A 24,415-nucleotide genomic window follows, 5' to 3' on the forward strand; every position below is an offset into this window, starting at 1 on the left:
ACTGGCCATTCAGTGTGCGAGTGTGTACTGTTTTCAACCTTAGACCTCCCCTGGTGGTGCAGTGGATGTGTGAGAGTGAGTGATCAATGAGTGATTAACCAGCAGAATCACTGAGCCCCTAACTGTGCTTTTGCCTTCATATTTAATTTTCTCTGGAACTCAACAATCTACCATTTCCTGTTTGCATTTCTACTGCTTCCACTTCTTCCTTCCTTGCTCTGTCTTCCCACCACAGGGTAAGGGGTTACAGCGCAATGCTTTTTGAAGTAGACATTTGCATAATCAGATTAGGATGTGTGATTGTCAGTGGGCTCCCCCATCAGAGGGTGCTCCAGAGGAGAGAGGGTGCTGTCCAGCCCAACAATGGAAGACTCCCCTCCTCTCACTATCCAACCAGCCCTGCACCTGCATCCCACCCAGCCACCCACCCGTGCTGCAGGTCGGCAGCTTCGCAATTCTATGCTTGGACTCGGAAGGGTAAGAGAGAGAGCGAGAGGAAGGTGCAGGGGGAGGAGGAGGGGTTCGAGTGCGTGATGGGAGTGGGAGGGCAGGGGTTGAGCTGAGATATTTAAACATGCAGAGTGTGAATTGGCTTTAAGGGGATAAAGAGCTCAGGGCCTATCGGTTGGCACCCAACTCCAGAAATTCTTTTTCATGGGCGCCTCAGCCGAGAGAGCGAGGGGCTGCCTGCACTGATCTGGCCCATTGTGATAACGGATTCAGACAGTGTGCTAGACGCTGATAAGGAAATGTGCTCTCAATAGACGATTGCCCACATACTTGGGAGAGAATAGTCAATCAGGCAAATATACTTGGTGGAGGGAATGAGAAGCGTACAGATTTGTTATTATTTCTCAGTGCATGGTTTCATAATCCTTGTGGAAAGTTGAGGTCAGAGTTATGCTCACACGGCTTAGGCGTTTTCTGTAAATAAGGTGGTTCAACAAAATGCTTTTTCACAGCCTTACAGCCTGTACGGAAAAGGCTTCACACGCCTTCCTCCAGTGTCAGATGACTGAATTATGAAACATCATGATGATTTTCACCAAAAAGTTCAGCCCACTGAGGAGTCCCCTGTTATTTTAATCTTTTTTGCATTTTACCAGAAAGTTTCTCAATTTCCTGTTAAATTGCTCAAGCAGTAAACACTTCCTAAATTCATGTTATAGGTGAGTCATAATGTTTGATTGAAATATTTGTCATTCTGCCTCTACCATAGAATTCATTTAGTATTACTGCAGCATCACAAAGAGTCACCTGTCACTTCCCACAGGCCTGCAGTCACTGTATCCAGCTGCCCTCTGCTCCGTTTACACACCATTAGCCGGAGTTTAACAGCCGGGGTGAAAGCGCCTAAAACCGACTCAGTGTTTACTCTGCAGCTCAGTTAGTTGCTGCCTCTTGCCTGAAAACGGGGCCCATTTTCTGTAGTCACAATAGGCGATTAGACATGTAAATGTCTGACCTCAGTTTAACCAGCTGCCAAACAAGAAGACTGTTGATATTGTAGCTAGAGGTGAAAGAAATAATCCATTAATAGGTTTGCTGACTAAAAATTGATCTGCAGCTATTCTGATAATTAAAAAAAGGCCTAATTATTAATTGGCAGCAGTAAAAATAAGGGCTGCTAAATACCTTATGAAGCAACAGAGTGATGCTATCCTTTAAAAAAATAAGAGAGAGCGAGCAAGAGCGGAATTTGCACTCTGGTCATCTCGACAGTGGTTGACTCCAGAGCGACCTCTGACCTCAGGGGTTGCAAGTTAAGCGGTCACATAGAGCACTCATCCCTCAGGCCTCTGGTCAGTAGACAGAGAGCAGAGGTCAGTTTTGTGTCCACACGGTCATCACGGGCGCTGCTGAAAGCAAATGTCTCTGGGCTTACTGAGCAAGAACAAAGAGCAGCAGATTTGCTCTTAATTTCCCATCAGCTGTGTTTCTGACATAGCGTGAAACAACTTAACTATTCCACTCCACATGTCACTATTTACTGTGCATTGTATGAGTTTGTTCCATTCACAGCAACTCTGAAAAGGCAACTTACATTGTAAAAAACTATATATCTATCTATATGAAATTATATATAGTATATTTATTGGTTATTGTTAACTATAGGTTATTTTTTGGGTTTTTTGAGTGTTTGGGTGTTTATTTTTTATGTTTATTTATTTATTTATTTTTTACCTCAACCCACAAATTGACCTTTTTGTCAGAGTGTCCACTTTCCTGCTTCCTCTACCAGTTTAGAATAGTGATTACCAAGCAGGGTTACAAATATCCCAGAGATTACTTAATATTAGCATGAATAAAACAAAAAAGGAAACAAAATGTAAAAACAAAAATTACTGATAGCTAAAAGAAGTGCATAAATCATTTAAACACGGAGGGTGGATGGGTGAAACAACTAGCTTTGAAAATAAAACTGTTAGATAAAAAAAAAAACAAAAGTTTGAAATGGCAAAGTAAATTAGTTAAAAGATGTAGTTTATTATCTAAAAGTATGCAATTAAATTTTTGGTTAGCTGCATTGATACACACCTGGGGAAAGATGGGCAGAAGTGTGGATAATCTTTGTAACTCCTCTGAGCAGTTCATTTGTTGCATTATCTGAATAAACTTTAATTTCAGTGGTCACACAGACGACGCTACAATTTAAAAACTACTTTTCAACCAGGATTGTTGTTTTTACTGAACCATCCTGAAAGATTAGATTTCATATCAGCACCTGGAGTAAATGTCAGACTGAAACTATCGTCCAGATCCCCTTTTCTATAATAGGTTAAAATGATAAAATGTATCTATGTCTATGTGATTCAATATTTGCTTACTGGGGGCTTTGAAACACTTTAGTGAAACAATTACTCATACTTAACAATTCAGAAGGTAACAAATCATTTATTAAATAAATAGTTCAAATAAATAACATACCTTATATTCACAAACAAACCAAAATAACTTACAAAAGAGGTATCAGAAGATCATCGGCACACTCTTAACAGGAGACAATCAACTTATTATTATTATCATCATCTTTGGCTATATGACATGCGTATTGTACAAAAAATGACCAAGTGAAAACACAGTGAAGAGATTTGTGTACAGTTACTGAAAGAAGATTGTCAGTTTTGCCAAAATCCAACCTGACTAGTAACAAATACTGACGCTGTTGTGTGAAAGGGATGAGAAAAGGGGGGGAAGGCTTTCTTAGGATTGAGTTTTGTGAAGTGGTATAACCTTGATAATTGAAAAGAAAGGTCACATGTAGTCTTCTCTCGGAGGACAGGGGTAGCATGTCGACTAGTGGGGAAAAAGTGCCCTTGGTTATTTTGAGATTATTTGCAGTCTTGGCTGAACCATTATCTATTCAAATTCCTTATTCAATCTTTTGCTCGGAATGAGAAATTCCTTAATCCCTTCCATTTTTCCTCGTTGGCAAAACACCCCGATACTGCAAAACGAAATTAGTTCAAGGCGGGCCGGCAACAAGGAATATTAACATAAAGACACGAGAGGAATAGTACATCCAGGTTTTTACACACCCATGCAGAACACAAATCAATTTCACCTGCAAATTATATTTCATAACTTCAACACAGAGACGGTGCTCACTTTTCAGCCACGTTTGACTATCACACACTCTGCCCTGAAGGCAGACACACAACAGTCTTTACAGAGGACCAGATCAGAGCAGAAACCCCGGGGAAGAAAGAAAGGGTCCAAAAGTTCACTCCAGAGTTGCTTCTGTTAGATGAGCTGTGGCTCTACCAGGCCTCAGAGCTGTCACAGCTGGATCCGGGCGACGGAGCCTCCGTGTCACTGGTCAGGGCCCAGGGGTGAGGAGGGGAGTGCAGCTGCTCCATGTTGCCTCTGAGAAAGGTGAGCAGGGCGGTGGGGGAGTGGCCGGCCGGCTGGCCGCTCTGGCTCTCCAGCAGCTGGACTAGGAAGTTGATGTAGCGCATGGCCAGGCGCAGGATCTCGTTCTTGCTCAGCTTCTTCTCCGGAGGATGGGTGGGGATGAGCTTGCGGAGCTCGGCAAAGGCAGTGTTGACGTTGTGCTGGCGCCAACGCTCCCTCGTGTTGGTGAACACCTTTCTGGTCATGGTGCTGAGCTCAGCTGCAACAAGTGACACAATGTTAGGCCACTTAATACAAGATATGAGAGTAATTTGTGTTTATTTTGAGTTTTTGATTCCAAACTCAATGCAAAACAGAAAAAAGCTTTAAAATAAAGAAAGAAATCATCAGCGCTGGGGAGTGATAGGAGGAAGGTGGAGGCACCAGGAGCATGGTGAAATTTGCAAACTGTTTTAAACCCCCCAAAAGCATTTATCATAATTGATTCATTTGCTACCTATTTCTGCAATACGCAGCCTTTGTGTTTTTCTTCATATTTAAAGGCATATTCAAGAGTATTTTTTGGCTGGCACAAGTGACACATCAAGTTCTTCTGCAGTGTTTACCATTTGCAAGTGATGAAGCCTTTAAATCATTAACAGATGGTATTTTAAGCTACATTAGAATCTATTTATTAAACTTCTTTTGCACTTAATATTTTGATAACAAATATCTGCAGCTATCAACTATAAATTACAGCACATTAAACATCTACTATGCTACTATAATTGGAAATATTGCCTCGGAGGAGGGAAAATCCTAGAGAATGAAGTAAATGTCTCACCTGTACCTGTGTGTGGGAAATGTGCAGAAATCTCAGAGGCAGAGGTTCCTTTGTCATTGACGTGTCCTGGAGACCAGTGTGAAGGTCCACTTAGACGCGTCTCCTCATGCTCACTGAGCTCCAAGTGAGGAGAGGGGAGAGCCACAGAGAAGGAGGGAGGGATGAGAGTGCCGAGTGCTCGCATCCCACATTTTTATAGCAGCGCAAGCTCCATTGTCTGACGTGTGCTGTCGTGGAGCCGCTGCGTGCATTGTGTGAGGTTGGTGTGATTGTTAAAACACGTAACTCCTCCTTTTTCTGTCACTTGGAACAAGTGTGTGTGTGTTTATGATGCTGCTGTGTTTAAATGATTTGTCTTTTTTGTGGGGGCCTTTCTGCCGCTTTTATGATTTAACAGCTCTTTAAATGACTATTTGTGCTGCTTTTATGATTCATTGCTCATTTAATCCTTGAAGGTTAGCGCTAAAGGTGACAAATAAATTCCTATTGAAGTGAAACTGAGACGTTCATCTCTCTGATCCTTCTCTTACTGCTGTGGACACTTATTCCTTTCTGCTTCTCTGACATTAGGCATGGACAACCCACCGTCCCCTCCACCGAGGAAAAGACCTTGATATCAGTGGCTGCTCTGCTTTGAATCCGGCCTGATTGGGCCACAAAAGGTAAAAATACCATATCCAGATTGACAGTCGGACAATATGGGTTTTGTTATGACTACGGTAATCTTGTTGAGCCATTCCAAGGGGCCACACATAAATTAGAGCGGAAACACGGAGAGCACAGCGTCTAACTCACCTCTCTGCAGCCACTCCTCACTCCCCCATCTCACCCCCTTCCTCTGCCTCCCACTTTCAACCTTCGTTCAGACAGAAAAACACATCTAGTTTAACCAATTGTCACTGTTCTTTTTACACCCTTCAAGTGTTGTTTCAAAGACGCAGCCTTCCATAAAAGTCTCTGTGTGGAGTAGGAATTTACATAATCCGATTAGGGGCCGGGATTAGCCCCGGGCCTGGAGAACAGGCCCGATGGGGGCCGTTTTCTGAATCGGGCATTCATGAGACCCCGCTGCACGTCCAAGAGGCTGCACCTGCAGGCCAGGCGCCGCTGCTCGCTGCCTCCGTCCAGCCTCCACTCCAGGTCTGCAGACTCACTTCTCTGTGTGGTGGTTTGATGGCGGAGTGTACCTGCTGTAAATCATCATCATCTGGGAGCAGAATGAGGGCAAACTCGTAAAATAAATTCAACTGAATGAAGCAGCATCTTGTGTTTTTTCAGGGGGTTCTGCAGAGAAAATCTAAGCCAGAAGTCACTGCAGAATTCATATAAAAACAAATGTTGTAAATGGTAAATGACCTGTATTTGTATAGCATCTCACTACTCCCTAAGGACCCCAAACACTGGATCTTTTTTTAGGAGTAGACCAAATTGCATTACTTCTTCCTACACTGTTACAACACTGCCAAAGTTCGGAGAAATTACAGTAAATTAAGTCTGAGCTGTTTGGATACTTAACATTTTTAACTACATGTATACTAGTATATATAACGTAATACGTCCTGCTGATGCCGTCGTTCAAACAGCTGACAAAAACCACATAATCAGGCGTTTTATTTTTGGAGTTTGTCCCTTGCAAGTTGATGCACTGTTCCTTTTAATTTTACCTGAGCACCATCTCATTTCGACAGTTGGTACCATGTGAGGGGTTTTCATCAGAAATGTAAAACAAAGCAAACTTTAAGTAGCCTTGTTGATTGGGGCTTAGTTTTGCTTAGCCTTAAATACATTTTTGTTAATCATCAGGAGGCATATAGTGGTAAACTTTATCATTTTTTATCAACTAAAGCAACCCATTCTACCTGGAAAGGTCCATTTTTGTGGGACAACACCCTGAAAACTGAAGGACTGGAACCACATTTTGTACAGATGGACATTCATGTAGCATTTTGGTTATTCTCTACAGCACCATCATTAGTTTAAACAATTTAGATCGTTCAGTATAAGCTAACATTCATACAATGTTATCTTATACAATTATAATTTTAGCACAACTGTGACACCATGTGTGCAGTGGATTGCTAAGTCAATGATTCAAGGTTTGTCAAAGTGTGACTTGACTTGAACTGACACATGACTAAATTGTTATCTTGATGATCACTGACTGACTAGTTATTATTTCACGAACTGTTTCCCGGAGGCAGTTTTTTTTAAATTAAAAAAAAAAAAAAAAATCCTAATCTTAAATTCACTTTATTTTCAAATGTATTTGCCTTAAAAAATAATGTTATAAGAACCCTGTGCAAAACTCAGCACCGGCTTTTTAGATTGTGTTTTTTTTTTTTTTTTTAAGAACAGGAATCCCAGAATATAATGAAAATGTAATAAACCTTATATATTAAAACTAGAACCAGGTGATAAACTACAAGATAAATCTACATTTGGATTATCAAATACCAACACATTACTTATACTTCAGAAAATTTTATTCTTACCATGCGAATCATTATTTGTTGATTTGTTTCATGGCGCTTGTGTCATTTTCATTTTACTCAGCATTTTGAGGTGCTGCTTTTTGTGCCCAAAAGCCCCCCGACCTTATCTGTAATCACTATCCAACTATAAAGGTGCTTCTGCTGGGGCTTCATCTCTTCTTTAAAACAGAAAACTCACAGGTGACTCTTAATTGCAGGCTGTGATTAAAGATAACAGTGTGACCTTTACAGCTGAAGCCAAAATAGGAGCCAGACTAAAGGATGCTTTGGTTTAAACAGCCTGCTCCTTCCCACAATATATCTCCTGTCCCATTCAGTGCAGGGCTCCAGTGTAGTCAGGGACCATTACTGCACCATTAGGCTACTGTTTGCCTCGCCTTCATAGGGGGACTCCTTTGACCACCCTGCTGACTGCTTTTGTTCCTGTGCCATTAAAAAAACAAACCATTTCTCTCTTTGTTTGTCCACTGCTTCTAAGCAGGCAGCAGCCAGGGAGACGGACACGTAGGGAGAGGGATACATTTAAAAAAAAAAAAAAAAAAAAGTGGTGGGTTATTGATGGTGGTAGTCAGTGCTTGATATGGCTGTCCAGAGGCAGGGAGGCTTGGAGTCGATGTCCCTGGGGTCGTCTTTGTCTGGGGATCATTCCTGAGGGAGCTGGCTTCACTCTGCTGGCTCGTGAAGATAAGCACTCTCTCCACATGCTGAGAGAGCACGATAAGGGGATTGCTTCACTAAATTATATATATAAAAAAAGAAGCCCTGCCATTGGAGCTGCTAAAAAGAGACTTTATCAGGTTAACTGGGAAACACCCTCCATCCCATTCCTCCAGCCATAAATCACAATTTGTTTTTCCTCAATTGAGCATGCTCAGTATGGGGAGGGGGCACAGCAAACATGTGCAGATAATTATAATTATGCTTAATCTTGTTTTGTAAGAAGAACCTGCCAACACCTTCTCCTTGTTACTTAGCAGTATTTAAACATATAATCATTTATAACACATTATAATGTAGTTGTAAGCAGATTTAAGGCGTTAATCAATTTAAAATGCTACCATGTTATTAGTACTAATCATTGTCTGTTTCTATACCAGCCTGGGAAACTTCAGGGACACTTACAAAAAAATCATCAAACAAATTTTGAATTTTGATAAATTACAAATAGATAATTATAAATAGAAAAGGAGCAGCGTGTCCTGTAAAACAGCTTAAAATAGTTAATACTATAACATGAAAAAGTGCAAAACAAATTTATACAATAAACAATAGTTTAGATTGAAATAATACAAAAATCATATGATATTGCTTTGAACTTTAATAAAATTAACTGTTCCTCCTTTTTTAAACATTAACAGTATTTTCGGTGACAAAAAAGGAATTCAGAAAATCACAATTGCTTATAAACATTTAAAATGTAGACTTTTAGGTGAAAAACTAAAAATGTAATCTGAGAAGAAAACCCCCCCACCGCAAACTATGCCATGACTGAACTTTTAATGTTTTAATGCATTTTAATATTTTTTATTCCTTCTCCCATTCTTTTCTAAAACAATCTAAGCCTCGTCTGTCCATCACCTCTGCCGGGCACCCTCTCATAGCTCAGCCTTCCCTTCTTCGATGGTGACAACACTGCAAATGTAAAAAAAAACAACAACAAAAAAAATAAAGTAAGAACAAATGGGCTATGTTAGCACCTAAACGTTTACCTGCAAAATAAGAAAAAGGAGACCATAATGTGCATTTCCAACCACAAACTCTGTTCAGGATCATTTTCTCGTGCAGCTCTGAACATGGGATCTATAAATTAGATCACCCAACACAACTCCTGTTATGCGCACTTATACTTGTTTGCTGGTTCTCGTGTGACTAGTCAACTAAATTTTTAATTATAAGATGTAGATAAAGGACCTGGGAGGAAAATCGAGAAAGTTAAAATTTCTGAATGTTTATTCTCAGAGACTTGGGGATGTCACAGCAGAACTCCACGCTGACAGTCTCACCGGGAGTAGCACGGCATTATGAACGTTGCCATAGTTTGTCATGATTTAGAGGGGTCTTGTTTTTCTGTATATAGTGGACTTTTTTTGTTGTTGCTTTAGTTGTAAAGCAACAACAACAAAAAAGGTTAAAAAAAAAAGATTCTGAGCATGCTCCTCGTCTTGCTCCTCACCTGATGTGCTGTCTTCAGGCTTGGAAACTATTGACTCTTGAAGTAAAAGTGACTCAGCTCACATCACCAGCATAAAATTCAGGTTAGTATGCCAGACAATAAAAGTTGTTTGTTCTCTGTGCAAGTTTGAGGACCATGGTGTAGAATGCACAATGTACTTTATACTTTGTTGCATTTTCCTGCCATTGTAAACTTGTGAATGGTCAACTATACAAACTACATTCACTTTCAAAGTAAAAGCTCCACCTTTTTGAAACAACTTTTACTCTGAAGGCAAATGGTCTCCATTTGCGACTTGTGTTGCACTTTTCAGTTTTACTGCTGCTCAGAGAGATTTTGATGAGTATTTACAGACATAGACATCTTCCACAAAAACTACAGGGAACCATGGCAACGTAAGTATAGAATCAAAGGTTGTGTCAACAGCTAGTATTGTGCTAGAGACCTGAACAGCTTCTATTTCTATTTTTCACCTGATCCAATCAAGCCTGCAGCCTCTCTGTTCCTCTTCCTCTCCTCTCCTGCCCAGCATCTGGAGCCGTAGTTGGCTGAAAGTGATGTCATCCCTCCCCCAACGTGATCATGACCCCACAGGATACCTGTAGGTGTGCTAAGACTGTAGGTGATGTGCTGACTGGGAGGATTAAAGTCCTTGTAGAGTGTAGGGTATGTGGACGTTTGGGGGCTGGCTGGCTGCTGCAGGTTGGTACTGTAACTGAAGGTAGAGTCCAGTTTGAGTGGGCTGTCAGCAGGGTGTGAAGAAGTGGTGTAATCGTTTAGCGGAGTCTTGCGTGTCCACTCATTGACTGATCTTTCAACAACCCTCCCCACTGCTCCAGCTATGCTCCTCCAGCCAGAGATCTTCCCATCCTCTCTCCATGGATCATTGATGTTCCAGCTTCCCTGGAAACAAACATCTGAACTGCCAAAAGTATCACTCAGGTCAAGTTTGAAATCTGAGTTGCCATCCTCGAATATTGGGTAGAAGCTCTCCTGTGGAATCTCGAACAGGAAGCTGGTGTTCTGGTTGCTACAGAGGAGGTCTGGATGGGGGGACTTCATGCATTCATAATCCCCAGTGTGAGTCTGTAGGCTGCTTTGTTGGTTTGTCTCAGTGGTCAAAGTTTGACGGTCTTTTGGATCTGCTGCCAGTGGATACAGGGAGGTCGTGTCACTGAAGAGCTAAACTCGGAAGAGAAGGAGGGAAAAAATCAAATTTAATTTCTTAACAACTCGGTTTTTTAATGTATTTATTTTCTAAATATTTTGGGGACTTTTTCAGCTTTATTTGATAGACACAGTGAAGAAAGGACAGGAAAGTGGGGGCAGAGAGAGGGGAAGACATGCGGCAAAGGGCCACGGGTCGGACTCAAACCCGGGCCGGCTGCTCTTAGCCGTATGGCATATGGTCACCTGCTCAACGCATTGAGCTAAACCGGCGCCCGGAACTCTGTTTATTTTTATTTGTAATTTGTACTTCTGTGTAAAGTAATAAGCTTTTGTAAAACAAGTGTTCCAAATACAAACATATTTACAGCACATGATCACCTTTAGCACTTTATGTGGCACCTCAGGAAGCAGCTCCTTCAGCTGACACAATGAGGCCCCCAGGAGCCACTCAAAGGATGGCACTCTGCTCAGCATCAGCTGTCCAACCAGGGGGTTAATGCAAGGGAACTGTGACAAACATTCTTCTTCCTGGAGGAAGCAAATGGGAAAAAAAAGAAATGCAATCAATGACAAGACATGTAATAGATTTTGATTCATAAAAAAATAAAATCACACAGCAGACATAAGACAGTTGTAAAAGGTGCATTTAGTTTTTGTCTCTTTGAAACTTCACAACCATTTATGGAATAATTTCTGTTTCAAACCTATGAGGTCCTGACTGGTCTCTCAGTATAAGTAGTTAATGAAAAAACATTCTGTTTACTGTGAATTTCTGTCTATGTAGATGGCATTTTTCCCTGATTTATCAGTATTAATTATCACAGTTAATAATAAAATATCTTGGTCTCCAACCACTGTTTTCTGCAATGTGACTACAGAAATACAAAAACAAATCTACACAGAACCTGTATTTTCTAACTGTATGCTGTCCAGTTATCCCTCTTGATTACAACTGGACCAGCTTATAATTAACCATAGAAAAAAATGTATCCACATGCTCTTAAGAATAGAGTCAAAACACTGCTTTAATTCATCACTGAAAACAGTGCAATTTATTCTAGACCTTTCTGTATGAATAGCTTTGATTTGGGGATATGAGTTTCACCTGTGAGGGCATCACAGTCAGCCAGTCTCTGTTCAAGAAGCTGACAGGGTCTCTGTCACTGGACATCAGGCTGTGGAAGCAGATCTGACTGATGGACTTTGCCATTTCCAATACATCTGACACTAACAGCACCTGCAAGACGATGTACAGAAATGCCTGTATCCTACTGTTGTTTATTCTTTTTTATTACTTTTGGTCTTTTTGTTTAAAATATTGGTGAAATGTCTTCAATATCCTGAAAGGATATTAATTTGACTTGAATGAAGATGATAATCATAATAATGATCTGTTACAGAGAGGGGCACCACTTATGTTCTACCTTCACATCCAAATCCTCAGACTTCATTCTCAATAGCACCAGAGATGAATAGACTAGCACCAAGTTGCTGAAGGCCTCACTGGAAAATCTGCACACACACAAAATCAAGCCTTCTCATATACTACTACTGTTTAGGGGAGATAAATAAGGACCCTTTTGGAAGACAAAATCATCAGGTTTTAGGGTCAATACTTGGTTCAAAGTTAAATACACTCTCCAAGTGAGGGTGTAGGGTTAAGTATATGTGGACACCCACCTTCCTCCCTGACCTTCTGGACAATGAAGGATGAGCCAGCAGCAGCTGTACTGAAGAGAGAGAGCAGTCAGCCTCATCACCACTCCCTCACTGGCTCGCTCTTGACATAGTTCATCCTGCTCCTACACACACACACACACATACACACACACACACACACAGCAAAAAAGTGTGTGTTTTTCTTTAAGTAGTTGCAGAGTTTATTGGTCAGCATTTTCACTTAAGAGACTCATTAGAGCATTGGGACTAAACGCAGAGGAAATCCGCCCCCATAACAAGTCTAACTGTGTATATTGTCTTTATGAGGACTGATTGGACTGAAATGAAAGTTACATAATGCTTCAAAATAACTGCCCAGAAGTGTATCAAGATGGTCGTCAAGTGGTGAGAGTGGGATCTAAAACAAATTGGCTAAAACCAAGATGTTTAAAAAGCTGAAACCATAAAACTAAGTATGGAAGCACACTTTTATCACTGATTTTGTCTGTAAGTCAAAAATTTGAGTTATGCATGTTGAAATTTCAACTTAAAAACTCAAAATTTTGAGTTAAGTATCTCAAAAATTTCATCACAATAACTTACCAGTTTAAATTCCATGTACATTTTTTCTCAGCATTAGAAAAAAGCTTCCATACCTAAGTGAAACACATGTTACCAGTTCCCTTAAAAACACTGTCAGACATCGGATTTTTATTTTATCACAGACATTTACAAACCATGAAGAGCCTGAGATGTGTAAAGAAAAATGTTTCCTTTCCCACATTTGTGGAGTCTACTGTTATTAGATGTGCTTTAAAATTTACAGCTACCACCGTATTACGTGAAGTTTCCTCACAAAGATGAAGTGTTTATGTGTTTCCTGATACCTGAATTACGATGGCGGTGCTTTCATCCACTGTGATGAGAGTGTAATTGTGGATCCCTCCGAGCCTCTTCAGGGAGGGACAGTGGCTCCTCTCCAGCACCATCACATTAAACCTGTGACAGACATGTTTCACCAAATGATCAAACAGTGCTCGTCAGGACTGGGAGATCAGGTAAAAATGCTAAAAAAAAAAAAAAATGCTAACAAAAAAAAAAAAAAAAAAGCCTTTGCTGTCTGAAGGTCAGGAAAGTCCAAGGCAGAGGCAGCATAATGATTGATTGATTTTTAGCTGTCAGAGTTATAATTATCTGTTAAAATGTCAAAAGTGATACAGCAGAACTAGAAAATAAGTTTCCTCCATCCATGATATGAGTAAACTCTGTGATGACTACAACAGCACTCAGACTGCAGGCTTACTTACAAGGATATTTAAAAGTACAATTGGAGGCAGAGTCTTCATTTTTCCGTGGGGCCAGCTCCTACTTTCAAGATTAGGCTTAAAGCATATAGTTATAGGCTTGATCAGGTGACTCTGAGTCCTCCTTTAACCCTTTAAAACCCGTTGGAGCAGGCATGTTCTGTTTTGCTTAACTATTTTTAAATCCCTGTAGAACCGGAACCACGTAAGCTACCGCAATAATTTTTTTTGCATATGAAACCGGAGGAGTTGTACTTACATCTTATGCCATCAGCTTGCCCTGGGTCATGGTTTCCTTCCACATATAGCTTTGCAAAAATTTGGATTATAATATTTATTTTCATTTTTCCTGCAGTATATAAAAATTGACTATGACTATGAATTTAATTTCCTGTTGTTGGAAACTATTTTGTGCAACTTTTTTGTATTTACAGTTGTGAAGGATAAACCTCTTAAATTTCTTTAACTAGAAATATATGTAAAAAACCAAAAACAATTTTCAATTTTTTGTAGTTTATTGCATTTTTTTGCAATTTATGTAGTTACTATGGACTTAATGCATACATATTATTACAATTTGGGCTATAACGGTTGTATTGATGTATAGCAACTTGAAATGCTCTCAAAAATGGCACTACTGCGTGTAAAAATATAAAGATAAGCTCTGGCGGACTTGGTTCTATGGTAGGTCTTAAAGGGTTAATTACCCTACAATGGATTTAGGCTGATGGGGCTTTGCCATGATGCACTGTTCCTTTTTCATTCATGCGCTTACATACTACTCTGCATTAACTGTTATTAAAATCTGGCTGTAGTTTTCTGTTTAACTTTAAATTAAAACTTCTTATATTAGATTATGTGATATGTAACCTGATGTTAGTTATTTTTACTATTTTTTCATCTCAGCTACTCAGATGTAAAACATTTAAAAATTATTCTGATGTAAAGGCTGGTCATAATACTCGATACTTGAACACAGTTGTTTTTACTTGTCTGGATGAGGAGGAAAACTCACTCTGACTCAAGCATTTGCAGTAGCAGCGGATAGTTAATAAGTCCCTCCGTCACAAACAACACATACGGCACGTTGTCCTCCAGGCACCACAAGATATTCTCTTTAGGGAAACAAGCACATTTAAAAGCATTTAAGCGAACATATCAACAATAATATGAATACGTGGAATTTGGTGGCAGCTGACCTGCATCAGAGACGGTGGTGTTGAACGTTAGGTGGCTGATGCTCCTCTCCCTACAGATTGCAGACCATGGAGACTGGCCCGGATGGTCGTACTCCACGACTAGAGAGAAACAGGTCCAAGGGAAGTCGGGGCCAATATCCTGTTCATACACCACCACGCACACACTATCATGCATGCTGTAAAAAGGATAGAGGTGTGACAACAATGTGTTTACTTATACTCAAGACAGTGTGATGAATGGCTCCTAATCTGAAAATATAGCTATGAGATGTATACATTTTGCTATTGCCAAAATATAAAATAATAAAATAGATATTATTTACCATTTGAAACTGAAAATACGCTTTTCAAATCTTTCAGAAACAATAAAATAAAATAAAGAATGTATGTTAATTAAAAAAAATAACTTGGAAAGCAGGGGATGGGACCTCAAGCACAGCTTTATTGTGTCTCTACAATATCATGTAATTATATATGACTTCATATCTCTATATACCAATGTATCACACAGGCCTAGATGAATGAACTATGATACACTTTTACCTGCTGACTACACTTGCACCATTGAGCTTTATCTTGTCCTGCTCTGGACAAACTGCAGTTGCGCCTCAAACAACAACAAAAAAACCACAAATATAATTAACTCTATGACACAATGACAGTCACCTGTTTGTCTTATTTCTGCATGTTTTGCAGCATTTAATTTTTCTTTGAATATTTTTTAGTTTAATAACCTTTGACTGAAATGACTGAAATGATCAGTGAGCTGCTTACCTGTCACCTGGTTCAAGCTGTTGATTATTGTTGATCTGCTGCTATCACAGTGAACTGATACGATAACAAGAATCTGCACAAAGGTAAATAAGCAACTCTTATCAAGTGTTTTTCACATAAGGATTTATGACTATCATATTTATGATAATGATTTATGAATATCATATTTAGCTTATAGAAGTATATGATTGATTACACAATACTGACTTTATCTGTGCTGTTCTGTCCTTTACTGCTGTTCAGCCACTCAGCCACCAGGTGCTGGAGCTCCTGCAGTTTGAGGCTGGACTCCTGGTTTTTCTGAGTGAGGTAGAGGATGATGTGCAGCCTCTTCAGCAGCTGCTGCAGACTCTGCTCTGCACATCCCTTAGCTGCCTTTGTCAGGTACTCTGTTGTCCAAGAACACCAGGTTAAAAATCTCACAACATGGCATCTGTTTGGTTAAAACCTCAGTGTAGACACTGAAACTAAAGTTAAGATTTTGGAAATTCCAGCTTCCAGTTTTGAGTGATGGGATCCCACATGATTGCATAATTTCTATCGTACTGTTTTAGAATATTTACAGGGGATATTTCTGTATCTTACCCAGGTTCTCTCCTACTGGCTCGACAAAGTCGTTACTTATATGAAAGTAAAAACAATATCATACTACGTTATAATAAAAATAGCACAATTATAAAATTTACTTTCAGTTAACTGTTTGAACTTTTAATTTATTACAATTAGATTTTTCCCACCTTTACAACTGCAGCATTTTGAACTAACTTAATAAACTTTAAAGGTTGGGTGCTTGTGTGACAGTAGTTCATCTCACCCAAACCCGTACTGAGGTCGCACTTCAGCAGCAGCTCCTTAAATGTCACCAGCACATGAATCAGAGCTGCAAGGTTGAAAAGCGCTTCCTGATCTGCAACACAGTGGGAGAGGGAGTAGATAATTTACTTCTGTCAAATCTAGGTTTAATACATTAATACAACAACATGCAAATTAAAACATTAACATGGCATTTCCTACCTTTGATCAGTTCTGCAGTCTGTGCAGGGGCCCTGCAGAGTGCCCTCTCCTGTTGTTTGAGAAGGAAGTGAGTTTGGTCTGGTGCCAGGCTGCTGAAGTCTCCACACCCTGGGAAGTTGAGCCCCAGCTGTCTGGCAGAGCTCAGACAAGGCTGAGCGAAGGCCAGCAGCTCACAGTAGGCTCGCTGCTGGCTGTCTGCACAGGGTTTAAAACACTAATTTAAAACACCATCTGAACCACCATGCTTTCCAAACAGACCCTACTACAGTCTGGTCAATGAGAAATGCAGTCAAGCAGCCTGACTCCCAAACTTTGCTGGCCCCCCATGTGGTCCCTCCTGTCAAGACCTGTCTCTTTTTGTCATATTTTTCAAGTAACCTATATTGGAAATTCTGTTTTTGGTCTGTGACCCCAATATTTTTAGTAGCCCCAATAGGGCCACCCCTATGAAAAAATTATGGAGGCGCCTGGCTTTCAGGTCTCCATTAAATTGCTGCTAATGATACATTTGTAAAAGTGTGGAATTACTTGACTGAAACTCAAATGTGAACGTAAGGTGTGGATATTTGTAACTTTACTTCACTCTGATAACTTGTGTCGCACCTGTAGGTTTGATCTTAACTACTTTGCTGTCCCGTCTTTGCTGTGATTTTCCACTGAGTTGACCCATCCACTGATTAGCAGGTTCTTCCTCTCTGTTTGAATTTCCTGGCCTCACGTCCAGTGTTTGACTCTGCACTGGAGAAGGCTGCAGCTCTGATAATAGTGCTTGGTGGTTCACCTCATGTGCTGATAAATAAAAGGATGAGCTTAGGTAAAACATGTTTTTATTAGGCTACATTAGTTTTTACAGGCGTACATCTGGAGTCATAGCAAGAAAGTTCAGGTCAAGGGTAAATTTATTGGATCTGTTAGGGTTTTTAACTATTAAAAAAAAAATCAGCTTACCTGAGAGCTTTAGAGCCTTCTTAGAAACAATGCCCTCTTTATGTGAGTTGGATGAGCAGAAGTTTATAAACTTATCGGGATTAAAAGATTAGCTGAAGAAATTATGATGATTACTGAGGAATCTAACATGAAGAATCTAAGAGCTTTACAGTGCATTGATGCGTTTTGTTTTCTTTTGTGGGAAGTGTAGGGCTCTGTGGCTACACACGGTTTTCCTGTGGAGACTTTGACTATAATACTTCATTTACATTTTTCACATAATAGATACAAACATTCTGGTCTTAAGTTCAGAGAACAATGTTTGAAAATAAAGCTGCAAAAGCATAAATCACCTTCAGACTATGCAAGAACAGATAGTAAGCATAGTGTACCTGCAGTGCTGCCTGAGCTCTGAGGTGATGCAGAAACAGGAGCGATCTGCTGAGACCTAAGCATCATGAAGGTGGCCAGGGGGTCAAGGTCCAGCTCTGGTGGATTTCTTGCCAACAGCAAACCTCTGTCATCATCTCTAGTATTCAGTGTGGAGGCGACAGCCTCCTCAGAAATCTTTGCACTCAGCTCCATCTGACAGTCATGTCCTTGTCTGCTGATGCCTTTTTCATGAGCTGAAGACCAGCTTGCAACTTCTGAAAACTTCTTGCCACCAATATCATATTTGGTGGTGACAGGAGCTGGTTTGACATCTTTATTCACTGTGTTGAACGCAGGCATCTGGGAGGCATTCAGAGATGAATCATCAGTGGGTTTCTTTTGGAGAAGAGTTTCAGCTGTGGTGCTCAATAGAAAGGAGTCGACTGAAACCAGAATAGAAGGAAAATAGATGAGATCTGATGATACTTAATATAAATAATTTTTGCACTTCAACTAAAAAAAAACCCAAAACACCTGAAACAATTAACCTGGTTTTGACTGGCATTTCGGCATTTAAACCAGCTCCAGGTGAGCTGCCAAAAAACAGTGATGGACAAAAACTATCATGCAAACCACCAACCACCACAGAGTGGATAATTCCTAAAGGGGTCTGAGCCCCACCTGAGACTGATTACTGCTCTGCATCAAAAGGAGCAAGCAGAGGAGGTTCTGGCATAGAATCCTTTCAGGATACCACCTAGATGAGATATTTCGGGCATGTTTAGCCAGCAAATGCCCAAGCAGACCCAGTACATGTGGAGACATTACGTCTCTCAGCTAGATGGGAACATTTTGGTGTGTCCTTGAAAGAGATGGAGGAGGTGGCTGGGGAGAGTGAAGTCTGGGTATCTCTACTCAGACTGCTGCTTCCAAGAAATGGATGCGGAAAAGTGTCAGTAAACCGAAAGCTTAGTAATTAATTATCTACATATGTTTAATACAGCTACACATGGACTCATGCACATCTAAAAACCAAAAACACTCACCCTCCACATGTTCAGGTGGCAGTTTACTTAAGTCTTCTCCAGTTTCCTCTCTGATGGAGGGAAGATCAGACTTCATACTCTCCGTGAAGTCGCAGCAGCAGCACAAAGATAACTGCGGGACTTCCGTCTCCATCTCGGACTGCAGTTTGTCAGCAGCGCTTATGAAACTTTCTTTCTCTAGTTTGATAACTTTTAAGGCTTCCCACAGAGGCTGGAAGTCAACAGCTGGTTCATACATTTGAGGCTCTGTAGGAAATACAGCAATTTAGTGACACAGTTCAGAGATTTCTGTGTTCAGTGCGTCTGTAAATGTGATAGATTAGAAACAAAAAAACAAAACAAAAAAAAATATCACTTTAAGTCCAATCATGACACAAAAACATGCACCCCAGAGTTTTCATGATAGCAACATTCATTTGAATTGACTTTCTCTGCATGGTAAACAGTCACATTTTGTCAACCCGTCCCTAGATTGTGATACATTACGTTTTAAGTCTCTACATCCAATTTGAGACTCCATTTAGAGCTGCAAACCCATCAGAAATGTTTAAGTAGATGGGTGGTTGAAGACCAAGATGTTTTGGGGCCACAGTGACATCTTGTGGTCTCCAAAAACATCAGCCTTTTAACTATTGATGCCAAAGCACTGCAGCACCTCAGTGAGTTTTAAAGTCCTCTTAGTCAGAAGTGCTGCAGCAGATTCACCCCAAATTTTGCATAATAAAAACAAAATGTGTACTCATATGATTTAAACTTAATGGCTTTTGTTCCCCCTGCTGATTCCCCCAAAGTCACTTTAGCAAAACTGTCACAGTGAACAAAGTGGTTTCTAAAGAGCCAGTGGAGGCTTTGGCACTTTTCCACTGTTAATCAGTGTTGAGTATTTAATGTGGAAAATTTGTGGAGTCTTCCTTTAATTACAAAATTACCTGACAACAGAAAGCCGACCACAAAGTTCAGGTGCTTCTCTGCCTTCCAAAGCACCGCCTTCATCTCTTTCTGAGCTCTCGGCGACACCAAAGATCTAGATGAAAATCATTATTGTTTCAAAAGCTTCTCCAATTACCATAAAATGGGAATCACTCATATTTTCTCATCATGCTGTAGCAGTTTATAAGAATGTTAATCCAGATGACTTACAGATGACATCTCTATGTGTGCATCATGCTTGTTCAGTTAATGTGAAATCAGTGAAAGTAAACAAACAAACAAAAAAAACCTATCAGAACTGTTTAGTTAGCAGCTCAACCTGACATTACTCACATTCTGCAACAAGGAGACATCTCTTCCTTCTTGAGCTCAGAGGTGGACAGACAGATGTCAGTTTGACTTTTCAGGGGAGTCGGGTTGAGAGTCAACTCCAGCTCCATTTCAGTGGGAAGCACCGCACATCCTTAAAGACACAGTAAACTAAAACTTACATTGAAAGAGAATTAGACACCTCAAACAATCGAAGAGACATGGTGTGCCTGATGTAGCCTCTGTATATTTCTCTATTATTGGATGAAAAGTATAACCAACAAGTTACAGTTTTTATCTAAGCTCTCTGTACCTGCAAAATCTGACTCAATCAGGCCTCCATTCATCTTGGTTTCTTCACTGGCTTCATCTGGTACATCAAACTTGGAAATACCCACTGAAGGATTTGAAAGGGAAGCTGAAGAAAAGTCAAATATATCAGTTTATCTTTTAATAGTGTTTAAAATTTTTTTTTTTATTTCATCTTAAAGGATTTTGGTCTTTGTCACCTTTTCGAAGCACATCTAGGACTGGAATCTCCTCGTCCATCAGCTCAGTGGAAACATTCACATGACTGTAGATGTTTGAAAACCTTGTGAACTTTTCTGTGCTCAGCTGAAGAGTCTCCACTACAGCAGGCAACAGCAGCAACTACAGAGAAAAAACTATTAACAATAAACTGAGCAAATAGTCTCATGTTTATAAGGATTAGTTACCTCTCCGTTCGTGAGTGGCTGTTTAACAAACTCCTCTTGAATGTCTACGCATGTCTGAACATTAGTGGTGTCCACATCTGCCGGTTTTTCATAAGATGCACAGTGCTTGAAACAGCTACAATCCAACAGGTTTAACATGATGGTTAGTGGGGCCATAAACACACAAAGGTTGTTCATTTGCAGGTTTTAAAATGCACCTGAACATGTTGTCTTCTGAGATGGAATTTCCTGATGAGCTCAGCAGCGGGTCAGCTACAGGAAGCATCCTCAATCTGGACAACTTGACTCTCAGTGTAGGCAAATGTCTCTTAAACTCTGCCAGGTGATCGACTGGAATGAGCTCTTCTGGCAAGAAGAGGTCTTTCACAGAACACAAACATGTTTTACTAAACATAACTGATTTCCTTAAGAAGATTAGAATTACAACTTTATTGTAGTATACAGAAATGGTTCACCTTCACTCTTATCCGTGATCGCGTCAGGTGTCTGCTTAAAAAACGATTCCTGACATGGACCATCAGTCTGTGAGTCTTTTAAAAGGGAACCATACAAATCTTCATCTAAATCCTGAAGTGAGTCAGGATTAGAGCTGGGTATCACCTCCACCTCATCTTTCACATCAAATCTGAAAAGTAACAAGTATTTATGATATCTCTCCACAAATACAAAATTCAGTGAATGGATTGTGTTTTTAAACAGGAGAACCTTTCTGTTGAATTTACTGGTGGATTTTTTTCTCTCAGATTATCAAGGACAGAGCCACCGACATTAAGTCTGCAAGTGGAGATCACCTGTCCTGTCAAGGGAATAAATATATAAGCAAATTAACTCATATGGCAGGCATGTGAAGATTACCTGTATCATCAACACACTATTACTGGTTTTTTATGATTGCTTAAGTACTTTCAAAATTACTTTAGTAATTTTACACGTTGATTTATTACAAAGCCCAAAGAGTCATGCTGACAGATTTCTTTCATTAACTATGGCAGCATTTCTTTATCATATATAAAAACTGAAATGTACTATTGAAGTTGCACATCTTTTTCTTATATTAGGATTAAATATGCAGTCAAACTTCTTTGTACTAACAGAAATGAGATTTTCACTAGTCTGGTCCACTTACATCCCCGCTCTACAAACTTAAGTTGTTGTTTTTTTAATACCTCTGACCCACGGTTTCCTGTAGGTGTCTTCAAGCAGCTTTCCACTATGTGGATACAGGTCACTGGCACCTGTCAGGTAAGGTGTTGGCAGAGCCAGCAGGTTCATCATGACTTTCAGACTGGTGCTGGCCTGAAATACACACACAAAGAATCAGAACAACAAGCTTTTAGAGAAATACTCCGGGTAAAATGAACAAGCTCACCTCAAAAACATAGTCAAGAGCTTTAAATCTGATAGCAGGGAAGACTTCAGTCTGGGGAGAGTTGTCCTTTTCTGGCCTGTGCACACAAAGAAGCGGAGTTACAGGTAACATGTCTGTACCTCGGTATCTTACATCACACCAACTAACTTAATGTCTCGTGCTATAAACAAATAGATTTATGTAAACGGATAAAAATAACTTTCACGTGGAAATCTTTCAAGTTTATTAGCTTGCTTAGCTAGCAAGTGTCGTACTATAGCTAGGTAACTTTTTTTTTTTTTTACACATTTTTACTCTAAATTTAAAGCTTTAAATATGGAAAGCTGACAAAAAAAATGTAAATAAGAGCACTGTGTGTTTCAGTAACAGCAAACTTACATGATGCAATTAAGTTTTAGTGTTGCGCGGCTGTAGTGTCCAAGATTGTTTTTTCAGGATGCATTAACAGGTCACCAAAAGGTGAAACCGTCACGCATGCGCTCTGAGGCATATGACCAGTAAAGCTAGGATCAGCCTTTGAAAAAAAAATATCTGGATAGTATTTGCCTAAAAAAAATTAGAAAACCTAAAATATTTCTGGGACCCCAACAAGCTCTTTGTAAATCCTGGAAAGGCCTCCACTGAAGCTATAGACCCATGGACACAAATATTTAATGGACGCTGGCCAACGTTTTTTTCTGTGGTTGTGTGGATGGCAATGTTAATACCTAACATAGGCCATCAGAGGCGCTAGAATAAATGTTTTTGGTCTGGTAAGGAACTCGTTTCTGCAGTACAATGGTCCACGAGTCCTTCCTTTCTTCTTGGTGACGAAGCATTTCTATGTCAGGATGTCACCAGATTTCAGTTTGGGTCAGTGCCTACAGGTCTCATTATGCCAGAAACACACATTTATGTGTCAAAACGCCCCTTTAAATTCCCCAATAGACTGAACAAAATAAAAGGTAAATTTAAAAGTCATACATTATTTATTCCTGTATAAAGCCAGTCCACCACGGATAACATCAACTAAGATGTTGACTATGGACTGATTTTAATCACTTAAATCACAGATAACCATAAATAAAGCTCACTGTAATACATATTTCTTAGCTATTTATTCATTATTTTCCCGACACAGTATTTGTGTTAATGTGCCATATTGTGGCACAATGCAAATTGTTTCTATATTAAATATGGAAAAACTGGGTTGCAATTTCCCATACAAATCAACACAATAATAGTTATAGTGTAATAATGAACTAAATGGCTTCTGTGTTTTCTGCTTTTCAATTGCATGTACACTCTACTTTTCACCACAGGAGGGCGCTCTTCAACAGCAACATCATTCAAGGAAGTACAATTACCAATCCAATTCTTCTATATGCCTACAAGATATGGGCCCTCCGGTTTTCACTTTCCAAACATGTGATGATTTTCAATCATACAGAAAAGAAAAGAAAGAGAAGAAAAGAAAAGAAAGTGAAACAAACAGCGAGGTGTTTCCATCCTCTCTATTATCTTTCCCCTCATTAGAAAAAATGGGTGTTGACAGTTTTATCTTTGTGTTGTCTCTTCTGTGACCCTGTAATTCTTCTGTGTATCCTGATTGGATGAACTAAAAGTTATTAAACGCTTAAAGGTCTATGTCTGGAGTTCACTAGTTTCTCATCAAGGTGACAAAATACCAGCATGCTTTACAGGCTTCGCTTTAAGACAGCAGATTCTGCCGATGTGTGCTTTCTCACAGGAGTGATAACATACAGAAAATTCACACTGACATGAAACTGCACTAAATGTGAGCTGGAGTTTGTCTCGATTTCTGGATTACTGCCTCAGGTATTCACAGAATGAACTGAATGTTCTTCCATGATTTAAAACATACAATATAAACAGATGAATATAAACAACCTTAATATAAGGCACAAGTATTTCTATAATTTCTAGTTAGAGTCAACTGTATTATAATTATAGAAACTAGTAAATATCATAGCTTTCTATAGTTTGAACTTACAGTAGGTTGTGTGTTGTGCAGTGTGGCTCCATGTGGTGACAAGCTGCCTGAACAAGGAAGACATTAGACTGTGAGACTTCATGACGATGTGAGAGGGAGCATGAGTGTCACAGGGCTGCTGAACAGACATTCAAACAGCTGCAGCAGACTTCAGGACAGTAGCTGACATCTCCACAGGCCTGTCAGACTGATTCATCATAAACACAGCTCTTATTCTGATGTTTTATGTTCATGTAGAGGATGTTTTTCATCCAGTCACACTGTCAGTGTTTAGCTCAGTTTGGTCTCAG

General features: G+C 39.8%; 2 protein-coding genes across 6 annotated transcripts; both read right to left on the reverse strand.

Annotated features, from left to right (window-relative positions):
• Window positions 1–2,861: 2,861 nt before the first annotated feature.
• tal2 (T-cell acute lymphocytic leukemia 2) lies at window positions 2,862–5,399 on the reverse strand. Of its 2 annotated transcripts, none has more exons than XM_004566757.2 (2): window positions 4,685–5,399; window positions 2,862–4,114 (listed from the first exon to the last, which is right to left on the reverse strand). In XM_004566757.2, the coding sequence occupies exons 1-2, from the start codon at window positions 4,860–4,862 to the stop codon at window positions 3,762–3,764; spliced, it is 531 nt and encodes a 176-aa protein (XP_004566814.2). In that variant the 5' UTR covers window positions 4,863–5,399; the 3' UTR covers window positions 2,862–3,761. The 2 variants fall into 2 exon arrangements, with proteins under 2 accessions (XP_004566814.2, XP_004566813.2); XM_004566756.2 differs by having other exon boundaries at window positions 4,679–5,397.
• A 3,071-nt stretch (window positions 5,400–8,470) lies between these two features.
• On the reverse strand, window positions 8,471–22,647 carry shoc1 (shortage in chiasmata 1). 4 transcript variants are annotated; one of them, XM_014414679.3, is made up of 28 exons: window positions 22,511–22,647; window positions 22,133–22,208; window positions 21,930–22,059; window positions 21,469–21,559; window positions 21,219–21,388; window positions 20,961–21,123; window positions 20,764–20,878; window positions 20,557–20,698; window positions 20,361–20,465; window positions 20,072–20,201; window positions 19,738–19,832; window positions 18,809–19,054; window positions 17,783–18,205; window positions 17,067–17,252; window positions 16,464–16,658; window positions 16,264–16,356; window positions 15,657–15,838; window positions 15,450–15,522; window positions 15,219–15,282; window positions 14,676–14,851; window positions 14,492–14,591; window positions 13,060–13,171; window positions 12,194–12,315; window positions 11,938–12,025; window positions 11,619–11,750; window positions 10,892–11,041; window positions 9,817–10,525; window positions 8,471–8,802 (listed from the first exon to the last, which is right to left on the reverse strand). In XM_014414679.3, coding segments are annotated over exons 1-28 (4,356 nt in total). In that variant the 5' UTR covers window positions 22,513–22,647; the 3' UTR covers window positions 8,471–8,716. The 4 variants fall into 4 exon arrangements, 3 of the variants coding, with proteins under 3 accessions (XP_014270165.3, XP_076747204.1, XP_076747203.1); XM_076891089.1 differs by lacking the exon at window positions 17,067–17,252; XM_076891088.1 differs by lacking the exon at window positions 11,619–11,750.
• Between the last annotated feature and the right edge of the window lie 1,768 nt (window positions 22,648–24,415).

This window comes from Maylandia zebra, linkage group LG12 (genome assembly GCF_041146795.1).
Source record: "Maylandia zebra isolate NMK-2024a linkage group LG12, Mzebra_GT3a, whole genome shotgun sequence".
Taxonomy (NCBI): Eukaryota; Metazoa; Chordata; class Actinopteri; order Cichliformes; family Cichlidae; genus Maylandia; species Maylandia zebra.

Excerpts from the sequence above, each read along its gene's own strand:
- tal2 (XM_004566756.2), bottom strand. The coding sequence starts at position 4,862 with ATGCGAGCACTCGGCACTCTCATCCCTCCCTCCTTCTCTGTGGCTCTC. Across the intron at positions 4,115-4,678 it reads TTTCCCACACACAGGTACAG|CTGAGCTCAGCACCATGACC; the intron begins GTGAGACATTTA and ends CACTTGTTGCAG.
- shoc1 (XM_014414679.3), bottom strand. Across the intron at positions 16,659-17,066 it reads AGTTAAGATCAAACCTACAG|ACAGCCAGCAGCGAGCCTAC; the intron begins GTGCGACACAAG and ends AACCCTGTGCAG. Across the intron at positions 15,283-15,449 it reads CAGCTTGAACCAGGTGACAG|GCGCAACTGCAGTTTGTCCA; the intron begins GTAAGCAGCTCA and ends TTGTTGTTTGAG.